The sequence below is a fragment of the Melospiza georgiana genome, chromosome 11 (assembly GCF_028018845.1).
Source record: "Melospiza georgiana isolate bMelGeo1 chromosome 11, bMelGeo1.pri, whole genome shotgun sequence".
Lineage (NCBI taxonomy): Eukaryota > Metazoa > Chordata > Aves > Passeriformes > Passerellidae > Melospiza > Melospiza georgiana.
In genome coordinates this window covers 9,327,830-9,341,069 of record NC_080440.1, presented here as the reverse complement: position 1 = coordinate 9,341,069, position 13,240 = coordinate 9,327,830, and the positions used below count along the sequence as shown (strand labels likewise).

At 68.0% G+C, this 13,240-nt stretch overlaps 4 protein-coding genes across 6 annotated transcripts; 3 read left to right on the top strand and 1 right to left on the bottom strand.

Annotated features, from left to right (window-relative positions):
• Positions 1–653: 653 nt before the first annotated feature.
• RPUSD3 (RNA pseudouridine synthase D3) lies at positions 654–3,447 on the bottom strand. Of its 3 annotated transcripts, none has more exons than XM_058031801.1 (9): positions 3,359–3,447; positions 2,071–2,138; positions 1,950–1,994; positions 1,766–1,862; positions 1,570–1,677; positions 1,417–1,501; positions 1,221–1,347; positions 1,001–1,140; positions 654–920 (listed from the first exon to the last, which is right to left on the bottom strand). In XM_058031801.1, exons 1-9 carry the CDS (start codon positions 3,391–3,393, stop codon positions 750–752), a joined length of 876 nt encoding a protein of 291 aa, XP_057887784.1. In that variant the 5' UTR covers positions 3,394–3,447; the 3' UTR covers positions 654–749. The 3 variants fall into 3 exon arrangements, with proteins under 3 accessions (XP_057887784.1, XP_057887783.1, XP_057887785.1); XM_058031800.1 differs by lacking the exon at positions 3,359–3,447 and adding an exon at positions 2,487–2,563; XM_058031802.1 differs by lacking the exon at positions 3,359–3,447 and adding an exon at positions 2,360–2,407.
• Positions 2,577–3,748, top strand: JAGN1 (jagunal homolog 1). The gene is made up of 3 exons (XM_058031804.1): positions 2,577–2,665; positions 2,864–2,961; positions 3,040–3,748. The coding sequence occupies exons 2-3, from the start codon at positions 2,873–2,875 to the stop codon at positions 3,500–3,502; spliced, it is 552 nt and encodes a 183-aa protein (XP_057887787.1). The 5' UTR covers positions 2,577–2,665; positions 2,864–2,872; the 3' UTR covers positions 3,503–3,748.
• On the top strand, positions 3,642–7,837 carry IL17RE (interleukin 17 receptor E). Its single transcript, XM_058032233.1, has 17 exons — positions 3,642–3,680; positions 3,767–4,012; positions 4,059–4,074; positions 4,553–4,708; positions 4,794–4,900; positions 4,972–5,095; positions 5,167–5,306; positions 5,388–5,456; positions 5,559–5,625; positions 5,714–5,901; positions 6,055–6,102; positions 6,204–6,249; positions 6,367–6,515; positions 6,587–6,655; positions 6,733–6,784; positions 6,859–6,960; positions 7,139–7,837. The coding sequence occupies exons 1-17, from the start codon at positions 3,642–3,644 to the stop codon at positions 7,741–7,743; spliced, it is 2,223 nt and encodes a 740-aa protein (XP_057888216.1). The 3' UTR covers positions 7,744–7,837.
• Positions 7,838–13,011, top strand: IL17RC (interleukin 17 receptor C). The gene is given in 22 exon segments (XM_058031780.1): positions 7,838–8,162; positions 8,164–8,326; positions 8,329–8,492; positions 8,494–8,545; positions 8,548–8,652; positions 8,655–8,794; positions 8,868–8,889; positions 8,972–9,345; positions 9,523–9,634; positions 9,701–9,745; positions 9,893–10,032; positions 10,228–10,287; positions 10,442–10,496; positions 10,594–10,778; positions 10,858–10,908; positions 10,991–11,036; positions 11,145–11,257; positions 11,367–11,435; positions 11,522–11,579; positions 11,745–11,840; positions 11,916–11,954; positions 12,404–13,011. Coding segments are annotated over 22 exon segments (3,009 nt in total). The 5' UTR covers positions 7,838–7,850.
• The last annotated feature ends 229 nt before the right edge of the window (positions 13,012–13,240 follow it).

Genomic DNA, 13,240 nt, shown 5'->3' with positions numbered 1-13,240 from the left:
GCTCGGTCACCCGCCTGAGCAGCCCCGGATCAGCGGCTGTCCCCTGGACTGGGTGCCGATGCCACCACCCCGGGGAGCCCTCAGAAACTCCTGGCAAACCCAAGGTTCTGCACGCTTCTTCCCTCCTGCCAAGCCCCCGCAACAACCTCGGTCTGCACAGAGCACCAGGACCCCGGGCCTGGAGCAGAAGAACACAGCAGCTCCCAATGGGATGCAGAAGACTTGGGACACTGAGACAGCCCCCAGAGTGGACAGCACCCTGCCTGTCCTTGCTGAGCCAACAAAGGCTGCCTCTGATCCCAAAGAGATCCCACTGCTGTGTTGTGGTACCCAGCTCCTCCCATGCTTTAAAATGATTCTGTGATAAGGAGTCTGTCTCAGACCTTCTGTGTGTGACAGCTGTGGGGAGGGGTAGGACTGCCCCTGGGATGGGGCTGTGGGTGGGAACTGGGGCTGCCAGGGCAGAGAGCAGGCAGGAAAAGCTGCCTCTGCTCCTGCCTATGGTCGCCCCTGCCAGACAGAGCTGAGCTGGGTGATGACGCTGCTGCACTCCAGCACTTGGAACCAGGGCAGGCAGAGTGGTGGCAGGGCTGGTGCCCCCAGAGGCACAGCCAGGAGAAATGCATCCTCTGTGTGCCAAGAAAAGAACTGAGTGCTGGGCCACCCAGGCAACGGGGGGGATTTTAATGGGGTGGCAGAGAGCAGAAGGGTAGGGTGGAGTGGGTGTCCACGGCAGCACCATAGGGCTCCTAGTGCTCAGGCAGCCCCAGACAGCGCAGAGTGTGCAGGAAGTACGGTGGTGGGGGGGCACAGAGGGGGCCCTCGGGCAGCACTAGCTCCTGCAGGTGGATGTGGAGTGGGAGGCGATGGAGCTGCCGTGGAGAAAGCCCCAGCCGGGACAGCAACTCCTCGTCCAGGACCTGCAATGTGAGTGGGCAGCTCAGTGGGATGACTGAGGCTGTGCTGAAAGCCCCACCCAGCACCCAGCCTGGCCACGGACCTGAGTGTGGCTCGGGGCAGACTCGGGGCTCAGGAAGAAGGGCACTCCCAGCACCCTGCCCACGCGGGAGGAGTGCTTGTGGTCACCCAGGGCCGGGCACAGCAGCAGCGTCAGGTGCACCTGGAGCTGTTCTGGGAAGGCTGGGGAGGAACAGGGACAAGGTGAGATTGCAGGGGTCAGGAAGGTGCCTGGGGTGGCGGAGGTGTTGGGGGACACTCACCCGTCCTGGGCTGGAGCTGGAGGAGGGCACAGCCCCCCACGGCACTCAGCACCCGGTAGCGAGTCAGGGTGCTCTTCACATCCTTCCTGGCCAGGCTGCGGCGTCCTGGGGCTGGGACTGGCACCACCTGCAGAGCACAGCCCTCAGCACTCCCTGGGCTATCCCCTGTGCCCCCAGCCCACCGGCACACCCTTACCATGGCTCTGTCCCCCTGCTGCTGCCAGCTCAGCCCTGTGGAGATTTCACCCTCCACCTCTGCCGGGACTCCCACGGTGATGGCACTGCAGGGTAAGGCGGTGAGAAGGGGACAGGGCTCCCATGCCAGCATGGCAGGGTCCCAAGGACTCACCGATACGTGGCAGGGTACTGGCCTCTCAAACGAGCATCGGTGAAGAACTGTTGGAGCTTCTTAGTGGTATGGTAGCAGCTGGACAGGAGGACAAGGCCCGAATACTCCCTGTGGGACATGGCTGCTTGAGACCTGCAGGGGGAAAGGCAGCCCCAGCTCCACCCCAGGACCTCCAGCCTGGACCCTCCTACCACACCTGGCAGGAGCCTTCACCACGTGGAGCTCAGCAGAGAGGCCCAGGCGTCGTCTCAGTGCCGGCAGCAGCGCATCCAGGCTCAGGTCCCCAGGACGCCCTGCGGAGGTGCCGGCAGCTCAGCAGCTGCTGAGCCTCCACGCAGACCCCCCAGCCCTGCAGACCCCCATTGCTGTGCTGTACTCACCCAGAACGGGGAGGCCAGGGGGCTTGTTCAGTGCCAGCAGGGCTCCTAGTGAGGGGAAGTCTGGTCAGGATGTACCTCCCTTACTGTGTCCCTTGTCCCCGCTCTCCCCTGTCGCAGGTACCTTCCCGGTGCACCACGGAGCCCTCCAGCAGCCTCAGCGTCTCCTTGGGGCCCAGCAGCCGCCTCCACCTGCAGGGGATGGAGTGGGCAGGGGGGACACAGGTGGGACTGCCCTCAGCACCCACCCTGCACCCCACTCTGCGTGTCTATAAATCTCACCCGCCACTGTCCGCCCTCCTCTCCACGTGTGTCCGCACCCTCACGCTTCCCCGGCCCCTCTGTGCTCGCACATCTGCGACCCCACACGTACGTCCCCAATCCCACAACCCCAATTCATAACCCCTCTGTACCCACGCGTGTGCATTTCCAGGCGCCAGCACACCCGTGGGCGTGCACCCCACGGGGGGTACACAGGCACTTCTGCACACCCGCACCCCGTGTATCCACCCCATATATCCACCCTCGCCCCCCGCTGACCCCGCGGTGCGCGTTCCCGGTCCCGGACGCGCCAACCCGCGCACGGCGGCGGCGGCGGCGCTCCCGGTGCCCGCCATGGCGGCGGGGCCGCGCCTGCGCCGAGCGGTGCCCCCGGCATCCGGAGCCGGCGGCCGCGGCCATAGAGCAGCGGAAGCGCGGGCAGAGGGTCCCGCCCGCAGGTGCGGCACGGCGGGGAGCGGCGGGCCGGGGGTGTCAGCCCCGGGGGGGCACCGCGGGGCTGTCCCGGAGGGCAGGGCGGGCACGGGGAGGGAGCCCCGGGCTGTCGCCGTGGGAGGGAGGCCCGGGGGGCTTGTGGCGGGGCTGCGCTGGGGAGGCGGGCGGGGAGGGCGGCCCCGCCTGACGCGGTGTCTCCCCAGGACAGCGCCATGGCCTCCCGCGGGGGTCCCCGCGCCCCCGGCACCGACGGCAGCGACTTCCAGCACCGGGAGCGCGTGGCCTCGCACTACCAGATGAGGTAGGTGTCCCCTCTCCCGGGATCCCGGGGGGACACGCGACCCCAGCAGGCCCTGATGGCCCCGCACTCTCTCCCCAGCGTGACGCTCAAGTCGGAGATCAAGAAGCTGATCTACACGCATGTGGTCATCTGGCTGCTGCTCCTGGCCCAGATGGTCGTGGGGCACCTCAAGCTGCTGCCCCACGACCAGGTGGCCATGCCCTATCAGTGGGAGTATCCCTACCTGCTCAGCATCCTGCCCTCCCTGCTGGGCCTCCTGTCCTTCCCCCGCAACAACATCAGCTACCTGGTACTCTCCATGATCAGCACCGGCCTCTTCTCCATAGCTCCCCTCATCTACGGGGCCATGGAGATGTTCCCCATGGCGCAGCAGCTGTACCGCCACGGCAAAGCTTACCGCTTCATCTTCGGCTTCTCGGCCGTCTCTGTCATGTACCTGGTGGTGGTGGTGGCCGCGCAGGTGCATGGCTGGCAACTCTACTACAGCAAGAAGCTGCTGGACTCCTGGTTCACTAGCACGCAGGAGAAGAAGAAGAAATGAGTGGGGATAGGTGGGCTCCGTGAGGTGCTGAAGCTCTGCAGTTCAGTCCTGTGGGGCAGCGCTGGCGCAGCTCCGGTGGGTGGGGGATCCCCGGGGACCACAGGGTGGGGTCTGAGCCACACCACGGCCCCACGCTCGCATGGACGGGGGAGACCCCCGAGGGCCGGGGCCGTGGAGGGTCCCTGGGGTGCGCGCCCCGTCCTCCGCGCGTTGCTCTATGGAAATAAAGCACCGTCCGCTCTCCCACGCGTGTCTGCGCCGCAGGAAGCGCCGCCCGGCGGGGTGGGGGGGCCGGCGGGGCCGCACGTGCCGGTGCAGGAATGCGGCGGGGCCGGCCCGGGGCGGGGCGGGGAGCGGCGGCGCTCGGCCATGGGGCGCCCGGTGCTGCTCGCCGCTGCCGCCGCGCTGCTGCCGCTGCTGCTGCTGCCGTCCGGGACCGGGGCCACCGTGACCCGCCTGCGGGTCTCCGCCAACTTCGTGAGCGCCGGGGAAGGGAGGTGGCGGGGGAAGGTGGGGAACGGGCGGCGCCGCGCTCACCCCGTCTCTTTGCTTGCAGGAGTGCCGGGCCACCGGTGAGTAGCGGCGGGGCAGGGCTGTCAGCGCGGGGCTGCTCCTGCCCGGCCGTACCGGCTCGGGGTGCGGCGGGACTGTGGGGCTTCCCCTGCCCGCGGCTACTGGGTCCGGGAGGATGGAAGGGCGAGGGTGGGGCGCTCCAGGTTTCCGGGGCACCGGGCTCCCCGCTTCCGAGGACTCCCGATCCCCAAAACTTCCTGGCTCCTGGGGCTCCCCCCTTCCAAAGACTCCGGATCTCCGGGGCTCCCTGTTTCCCAGCACTCCCGACCCCCAAAGATTCCCGCTTCCGAGGACTCCGAATCACCGAGGCTCCCGGTTTGTCAGGACTCTCGATCCCCGGGGCACCTCCCTTCCGACTACACCTCCCCGGCACTCCCCGGGGCTCTCCCCCTTTCCAAGCACTCCCAGCGCCCGGGGCTCCTGCTGCCCGCGGGACCCCCGGCGCACGGCCGCCCCCCGTCTGCTCTCCCCCTGCAGCCGACAGGACGCTGAGCCGCCCCCGCTGCCGCCGCCCTCCCCGCCCCGGGCCGCCGCTGGAGCCGCCCGCGCTGTCGCTGAGCCGTGCCCGGCTGTGCCTGCCCGCGCAGCCCTGCCAGCCCTGCCTGCGGGTGCGCCTGGCCCTCCCCGCCTCAGGTACGGCCGGCGGTGGCATCCCCTGGCAGGGGACACACAGCCAGTGCCCCCACCCATGTCAGCACCCCACGCCGGTTTCTCGCAGAGCTCGGCGGTGTCCGGGGACTGCACCTCACCTTCCTGGAGCTGGGCTCCAGCCGGGCTGGCTGGCTGCAGGTGTGGCAGCGACGCCGGGTGTCGGGCAGCTCCGCGGTGAGTCTGCGGGGCGGTGCGGCGGGGCACACCGAGGCCCGGACCCCGCACTGAGCCCCCGCTCCCCGCAGTGGCAGGTGCAGTTCGACTGCTTCCCGGCAGAGAGCGGGCGGCAAGTCCTCGTCTCCCTTCGCACCATCCCGGATCGGGGCTTGGCCCTAAGCTGCAGCCATGCGGTCACCGCTGAGCCACCCGGTGAGGCTGAAGGGCTTGGGAGGCGTCCCGGGGTGACGCCGGTTCCAGCTGACCCGCTGGCTGCTCTGCAGGGCCTGTCTTTACCCATGCTTGGCTCCCTGAGCTGCGGGCCATTGAGGTGCGGGTGCCCGCGGGTCCCCCCCTCATGGTGCGGCTGTGCCACCAGCTGGCCCTGGAGTGTGAGGAGCTGCCCCGGCCCTTCCACCAGCAGGTAACGGCTCTGCCCCCCGACACCCCCGATCCGGACTGGGGGACACAGTCCCTGCCAGCTGATGCTCTCTCCTTGTTGCAGGTGCTGGTGCCCGGAGGCCACCACATCTCACTGCCATATGAGTTCCTGGTGCCCTGCCTGTGCGTTGAGGTGGGTTGCCCTCCCCTACAGCCATCAGAGCCCCTTTGCCCTCACATGAGAGGGGGAGGATGGGGCATATCCGGCTCTGACCATCCTGCTGTGCCTCCCCAGGCCTCCTACTCCCACCACGACAGCCCACGGAGCAAACACTGCCCCTTCCGTGACCGGCCAGATGCCTGTGAGTGCCTGGTGCCTGTGGGAAGGGGAGCTGAGTCCCAGGGGTATCCCTGGGTGTCTCCCCACCCCACTGATGTGGTGCCCCACAGATGGCCCCGAGCTGTGGTCCTCGGTGCACTTCCACGACTTCAGCACCAGCAGCAAGGACCAGATGGCAATGCTGCTGAGTGCCAGCTGCCCCCTGCACCCACGGGCCACCCTCTGCTGGAGGGAGGCAGCAGATGAGGCTGCACCCTGTCACGACATCCCCAACTCCACAGCCAGTGAGGACGAGCAGGTGAGGGCTCCTGATCCTGAGGTGTCACAGGATGTGGGACCATGTCACTCGCTGGGGCATCCACTGGATCTCAGGGTCCCTGTAGGGCAGTGGGTGGGCACTGTGGCTGTGTGGGTCAGAGATGGTAACTGTGACACTCTCCATTTGTTCCAGGTGTACGTACTGGACAAGGTGGACGTGCACCCCCAGCTCTGCTTCCGAGTAAGCCCCTGTGGGTGTGTGGGCACCATCTCAGAAGGGGCTGGGGGCTGTGGTGGGTGAGGGCAGCTCACCCTGCCCTTTGCTGATCTCACCTCCTTCAGTTCTCCTACAAGAACAGCAGCCATGTGGAGTGTCCCCACCAGTCAGGTGAGTTCTATGAGTGGGAGGCAGTCCTAGGCTAAGCCCTGTCCTGCTCTGGGGTCCCTTGCACCCCTCACCCTGTCGGGCATCCTGCAACCTCCCCTCTCTCTCTGGTGGCCGCAGAGACTGCCTGGAATGTCTCCGTGAGTGTCTGGGGGCTCCAGCTGCACCTGCACCTCACCTCCCGCATCCCCGCAGCCTTCAGTGCAGCCCTGTGCCAGCGCCGGGGTGGGCAGTGTGAACCTGAGGCCCCGCTCTACACTGTCACACAGGTGAGTGCTGCAGGGCTGGGGGGGACGTGGTGGGGACAGACCCGCACTGACCCTGCCCTTGTGCTTTGCAGCCAGAGGGCTCTGCTCCGGGGGAGTTGGCGCTGCTGCTGCCAGTGCAGGTCCTGGGCAGCTGCGTGCTGGTAAGGTGACCCTTGCGCTGGCATCTGTGCTGTGGGGGACCCAACGTGGTCCCCCTCTCACCCAGCCCTTTCCCCAGGTGTGGCGCTCGGACGTGCATTTTGCTCGGAAGCAGCTGCTCTGTCCCGATGGTGAGAGGGGATCCTGGAGGGGACTCAGGGGACAGTGGAAATGGGCAGACAGCCCCTTACTGCCCCTCTCTCAGTCTCCCGCAGGCACTTCGGGCTGCTGGGGCTGGTGCTGGCACTGGGGCTGGTGGTGACTGTGCTGCTCCTCAACTGCCGCGGTGCCTGGAGGCCGAATGATGGTGAGGAGCACCCAAGGGGGCTGCAGGAGGGACGGCAAGAGGGGCTGGAGTGCCAAGGGGTGCCAGTTCCTGGGCTGCAGGGGGTCCCAGGGTGGTGGATGGCACATGCTGTTGGATCCCAGGGGATGCCAGTAGGACATGGAGCTGAGCTGTCACTGCTGTCCCCTCCACCCCGCAGGTGTCCCTGGCAGGCGCCCCGTGCTGCTGCTGTACTCGCCCGACTCCGAGGAGCACCTGGGGCTGGTGTGTGCCCTGGCCGAGCGGCTGCGCACGGGGCTGGGCTGTGACGTGCGCCTGGACCTGTGGGAAGCGGGTGGCCTGGGCCAGGCGGGCGCCCTGCCCTGGCTCTACGCCCAGCGGGGCCGCGTGGGCCGCCAGCGCGGCACTGTCCTGCTCCTCTGGAGCCGGGGCAGCGCCCGGCTCTTCCATCGCTGGCAGGTCGGGATGGCCGACGGCACGCCCGGGGATGCCCACGACATTTTTGGGGCAGCCATGGCCTGCCTGCACGGGGAGCTGGGCACGGCGGGCCGCGGCGGTGGGTGGGTCCTGGCCTACTTCAGCCGGCTCTGCAGCCCCCGCGATGTCCCCCGACCCCTTCGGCCCCTGCCCACCTACCGCCTGCCCCGACAGCTGCCCGGGCTGCTGGGGGCGCTGCGGGGCAGCCCCCCGGCCCCTCGGCACTGCCGCTGGGGCAGGGCTGGGGCCCTCCTGCACCGCCTCCCTGGATGTGCCAGGGAGGGCAGTTCCCCGCCCCGGCCCCCCGGGGCAGCTTCTGGCACCTGAGTGCCCAGGCTGGGCCTGAGCTGGGCATGGCCGCAGGGGGTGCAGGGCTGGGTGCAGCCCCCCGGTGAGGGCAGGGCTTCTGCCAGGAAAAGGCAGGGCTCAGGTGAATGTGTGCCCACTGCAGCGGCAGGAGGGGCACCCATGGTTGCCCCGGGAAGGGCTGCAGGGGTTCGAGCAGGACTGGCCTCAGTCATGGAGTGTGCTGCTGGGGCTGGACTGAGCATCCAGCTGGCATCTCCGGCCAGGAGCGGAGATGCTGTCCCGAGCAGGGGCAGCTTTATTCCCACACAGGGACCTGCTCCAGAGGAGAGCTCATAGAAGCACCTTTGGACGGCACAGCCAAGCGAGGAGTTGGGGTGGTGCAGGAAGAAGCTGAGAGATGGAGGCTCCCTGCCCTGCCCACGCACAGGTGGCTGGAGGGGCGGGTGCTGGGCACAGCCCGGCCCTGCTCTTTGCCTCGACATCGCCAGCAGGACTTGGTCTGGGGTGGAAGTAATAAAGGCGTCGTTTCACCCTGCCCTGTTGTCTCTGTGGTGTACCGGGGGAGATTCTTTGGTGCCCTGGAGGACCGGGGGCTGCCCAGTGCTCTCTGCAGCACGGCGGGGCAAGAGGACGCACCCGGCTGGGCACAGCCTGTACCGGCACGGCTGCCACACCGTGTCCCACAGCCGCGGCGGCTGCCTGGGGCCAGCCTGGCACCGTGCCCGTGCCATGGAGCCAGCTCGTCCCTGTGGGGCCCCAAGCCCTCCGCAGGGGTGGCGGGACACGGAGCCCTCCGCGGCCGGTGAGGGAGCAGCAGGCCCCACCCAGGGCGGCTGCTGACGCCACGCCGGGAGCCGGGTGTCCGGGATCGGAGCAGGAAGCGGGAGCCGGCGGCGGCGGTGGGGCCCGTGGAGCCGGGAGAGGGCTGCCGGGGAGCAGCCGGCGTGGGGCCGGGGCACCCCGAGGCCCCGGCCCCACCATGCACGCACTGGGGCAGCTCCTGCTGGTGCTGGTGGCGGGGTCGGCGGGTGGCCGTGGGGACCCCCGCGACACCCTGGCCTGCTCCCAGGTGGGTTGGTGTCCATAGCGCGCCGGCATCGGGCACCTGGCACCACCGCCGGCCTCACCCCTGCCTCCCCCAGGGCCTCACCTGCCGCCTCTTGGGTAAGTGCATCACCCTGCCATGGCCCCTGCCCGACCCGGGGCATGGGGACTCCCCCCCACACTGCCCTCTGTGTTCCCCCAGACACCGATGTGCTGTGCGGGACAGAGCCCCCGGGACCCCGGCAGGAGCTGGCCCTGGCCCGTCTGCGGCTGGAGCCGGCGCTGCGCTGCACCGAGCCCACGGCCTGTGCGCCCTGCCTGGAGGCACGGGTGCGCCTGGCGTTGGCACCGGCCACCGGCACCGCCACCGAGTCCTCCCTCTCCGTGCAGCCGGGCACTGCTGGGACAGAGGACAGCGGTGATGAGGGACAGCGGTCACCAGCGACTGGGGCCACCCTGTCCCTGCCCAACGTTACTGGGCTGCTGCTGCTCTCTGGGCACACGTTTGCCTCATCCCGCTGCGTGGCCGTGGAGGTCTGGGCACCCTTGGGCCCCACGCTGCGCCGCCACACCGTGGTACGTAGATGTGGGTCAGTGTCCCCACAGTGTTAGTCCCTGGGCACTGGGAATGTGGGCACTGAGATCAGTGCATCTCTGTGGCATGGGGGTCCCGTTCCTGTGCCCCAGGGAGGTGGGGTGGCTGCTGGCGGTGCCGGTGCCTCACCGCAGTGGGGTGGTGGTTTTCCTGCCCAGGGCTGGGTGATCTTCCGGTGCTTCGAGGCGCCGCTGGGCTCCGAACTGCACATCTCAGCATACATGAACTCACGGGGCCGCCAGAGGCTGAGCCAGCAGCAGCGGGTGCCAGGTAAGCCCCAGCAGGTCCCCTGCAGTGGCCCCAGCCCCTCTGCCCACTGATTCACTGTCCCCACAGACTGTTCGTGGCCCGCAGCACAGGATGCTGTCCCCCAGTGCCAAGGTAGGTGCTGGCATCACCCCGCCTCAGTTTGCATCCCCTGGGGAGAGCCGGGCAGTGGACACCAGGGGTGAGAGTGACCCTGGGGGTGCCGTGCCCCATGCCGTGGCAGTGCCAGGAGTGGGGTGACCTGAGCTGCCTCTCACACAGTGCCCAGGCTGCGGGTCTCCCCAGGGCAGAAGGAGGTGGTTGTGGAGGTGGAGGGGGCTGCAGTAGGGCACAGCTACACACTCCGGCTCTACCACAACCATAGCCATGGCACCAGTGGGCCAGGGCGTGTGGTGACCATGGTGAGTATGCACCCCATTCCCTGACCCGCTACCCTGCCTGTTCTCTGGTCACTGCCCTCCTCCCCGTTCCCGAGAAGCAGTGTCTGTGTTATAGGCAGTGTGCTGGGAGAGGGTCCCCTGGGAGCAGATCTCCCTGGGTGACCCTGCTGGTGGCCATTTGCCACGGGGTGACCCACATCTGGTTGCTGGTAGCAGAGCAGTCCCATGAACTATGTCCTGCCCGTGGATGAGGTGCTGCCCTGCCTCTGCCTGCAGGTGGGCATCTGACCGGGCACTGTGGGGGTGGCAGGATAAGTGGCCTCTAAAGAGGGGCTCCAAGCTCCATATATCTCCCTCTGGCATCCCAAGGGGGCCAGCCAGATCACGGTCACAGCATTAATATTTTTCTTGTCTTTTTCCCCATTCTCAGGTCTGGCCGGAAACCCAGGACCCACTACGGGCCACCCTGTGCCCCTTCTCACATGGTACCTGCACTCTGAGGCTGGGCTTTAGGGGGCTGGGACACAGGGGACTTGAGGGGACACCACAGGGAGTGACACTCCTGTCCTGGTGCCGCTGCAGATGCCGAGGCCTGGGAGCGACTGTGGGCGCGGAGCCGGCTGGTCCTGCACATCGAGGGGCAGGTGCTGACCTGCTCCCTCTCAGCCCCCTGCGACCTCCTGGCTGAGCTGGTGCCCTGCTGGCAGCCAGTGCCCTCCGGGCCCTGCCAACCCCTGCCTGGCCTGCAGCAGCCTGCTGAGGGGAAGGTGAGTGGGGCTCTGTGGGGCGCTGGGGGCTTTGGGAAGGATGCTGGTGACAGTTACAGAGCGTCCCTTGCACTCACAGGGACCCCAGGAGTTCGGAGGGCTGCGGCCACACCCCAACCTCTGCGTGCAGGTAGGACACCACTCTGCCCCACAGCTGCCCCATGGGCAGCCCCACATCAGCCCCAAGCACTGTTAATCCTCTCTCTGGGCAGGTGTGGAGCGGTGGGCAGGTCCGGCTGACCCAGTGCCTGCGGGACCGTGAGTGTTGCTGGGGTGGGAGGGTAGTGGCAGCCTGTGGGTGCAAAACGGGGGGGCACCCTCCTTGGCCTCCCCTCACACCTACCCAGCCCTCTGGCACATTCCCAGGAGCACTGCCCGGCCGCCCCGATGACCTCCTGCTGCTGGAGCCTGGGGGGAATGCCTCGCTGTGTGCCGTGGAGAGGGGTGCCTGCACACCCCTGGCCAGCTTCACCAGCAGGGTAAGAGAGGAAGGGACCCCCATGTCCTGGCAGCAGTGGCACTGGTGGCACAGGGACCCCTGTGTCCAGCAGTGGTGGCACTGCTGTCTGACCTGCTGTGTTGCTGCAGGGAGCAGGGCACCCTGGGCTGCTGGAGCAGGATCTGCAGCGGGACGTGGCAGGGGGGCAGTGCCAGCAGGTCAGTGTGAGTGGGCTGTGGGCAGTGGGCAGTGGGCTGTGGGCAGGGACTGGGCAGTGTCTGACGTGTCCCTGTGTCCCCCACAGCTGTGGCACCCATCGAACAGAACTGGGGTTACACTCTGGGCCTGTCCCCTGCACAAGTGTGAGTGTTGACAGCCATGCTGGGGGAGAGGAGGGATAAGGGAGGGCTGAGGGAGGGAGGGAGGGAGGGATGGAACCCCCCCGGGAGGGAACCCCCCCTGTGGAGCCACTGGAGCCCTTTTTTGGGTGCTGGGGGCCCTCGGTGGATGCAGATCCTGCCCTGCAGACCTGCGTACCCACTGGGCCCTGGTGTGGATGGGGGTGCTGCTGGGAGCTGCCTGTCTCCTGCTGCTGCTCTTGATCAAGAAGGAGGACATGAAAGGTGAGTGGTGCCCTTCTGGGGGCTGTGCCTGGCCTGGGACCCCTCCTGGGGCCTCACTGCCTCTCCTCCCTGCAGGATGGCTGAAATCCCTGAGGGCTGGCTATGGCTTCAGTGGTGAGTGTGGGTTGAGCCTGAGGCCTCGGGGGGAGTGGGCAGTCTGTACCTATCCCAGAGGGGTCAGAGGACAGAGTGAAGGGTCCCCCACCCAGATTAGTCCATGTTTGCCTGCCTGACAGGGTAGGTAGGGGTGTAGGGAAGCGAGAAGAGGGTGAGAACCCTATGGGAGGTGGGAGGGGGCAGATTGCAACCTGCTTCCCACCATGCCTGTCCCTTAGGGTAGGTAGAGGATTTGGCAAGGGGACTGGGGGGCTCACATCAGTGGTGGTCTCAGCTGCTTCCCATTGTGGCTGTGCTTTAGCTTGGGTACAGGGGGTGCTGCAGGGCTCGGCTGACAGAGGCAGGGGACGGTCTCCCTCGTCGCGGGTGCCTCCCAGCATGGCTCCCGCCACAGGCTGGGTACAGGGTGCCCAGAGGGATCCGGGCACTGATGATCTCCCCCCCAGGTCCTTTGCAGGGCCGGCGGGCCCTGCTGGTGCACGCAGCAGAGCCGGTGGCGGAGCGGGCAGCGTGTGCCTTGATGGCAGCTCTGCACTCACTGGGGCTGACGGTGGTGGCGGCACCGGGAGGCGGCAGCGGGGTGGCAGCTCTGGGGCCACTGCCCTGGCTGCACGCCCAGCACCACCGGGCGCTGCGCGACAGTGACACCATCATCCTCCTCCTCTCTCCGGCAGCCGTGGCTGCTGCACAGCAGTGGGACACCGGCGCCGGGGTTGTGCCGGAGTCCGGGGCCGCTGAAAGCAGCCTCGGGCCCCGGCACAGCCCTGACCCTGGCCATGTCCCCGCTGTGGCACCCTGCGAGGTGTTTGCGGCGGCTCTGTCCTGCGCCATGCCGGTGTTGGCGGTGGCCCAGGGGCCCTACGTGGTGGCCCGGCTGGAGGCCCTGGTGCCGGCAGTGCCCCCAGCGCTGCGGGCAGCCCCTGCCTTCGCCCTGCCCGCCGACATGGAGCGGTTCTTGCAGGCGCTGGCGGGCCCAGCTCGGCACAGGGGCCGGTGTCTGGAGCCACACGTGGCGGCCGTGGCCGAGGCTCTGCAGCGGGCGGTAGGAGAATAAAGGGTGACAGTGCTTTTGCTGAGTGTGAGTCCAGCTCTGAGCCCAGCACGGACTGGGATGGGTTGGGAAGGGGTGATGGCACGGATGGCACGGAGAGGGATGATGGGGCAGGAAGGGGGCTGGGCTGTTTGGGGCGTGAAGGGGAAGGGGGTTTTTTGGTTGGAGGGTGGATGGGGAACTGGACCAGTTTGGGGTGATGATGGGGAAGTGGGCCAGCTCATTGGGGCAT

Bases quoted from the DNA above. Each gene is read 5' to 3' on its own strand.
- IL17RE (XM_058032233.1), top strand. From the start codon at position 3,642: ATGGACGGGGGAGACCCCCGAGGGCCGGGGCCGTGGAGG. The intron at 5,457-5,558 runs GTGGGTTGCCCT...GTGCCTCCCCAG, and splicing joins TGCCCTGCCTGTGCGTTGAG to GCCTCCTACTCCCACCACGA. The intron at 6,656-6,732 runs GTAAGGTGACCC...CCCTTTCCCCAG, and splicing joins TCCTGGGCAGCTGCGTGCTG to GTGTGGCGCTCGGACGTGCA.
- JAGN1 (XM_058031804.1), top strand. From the start codon at position 2,873: ATGGCCTCCCGCGGGGGTCCCCGCGCCCCCGGCACCGACGGCAGCGAC. The intron at 2,962-3,039 runs GTAGGTGTCCCC...CTCTCTCCCCAG, and splicing joins GCCTCGCACTACCAGATGAG to CGTGACGCTCAAGTCGGAGA.
- RPUSD3 (XM_058031800.1), bottom strand. From the start codon at position 2,563: ATGGCGGGCACCGGGAGCGCCGCCGCCGCCGCCGTGCGCGGGTTGGCG. The intron at 1,863-1,949 runs GTGAGTACAGCA...GCACCTCCGCAG, and splicing joins CCCTGGCCTCCCCGTTCTGG to GGCGTCCTGGGGACCTGAGC. The intron at 1,348-1,416 runs GTAAGGGTGTGC...TGTGCTCTGCAG, and splicing joins AGCAGGGGGACAGAGCCATG to GTGGTGCCAGTCCCAGCCCC.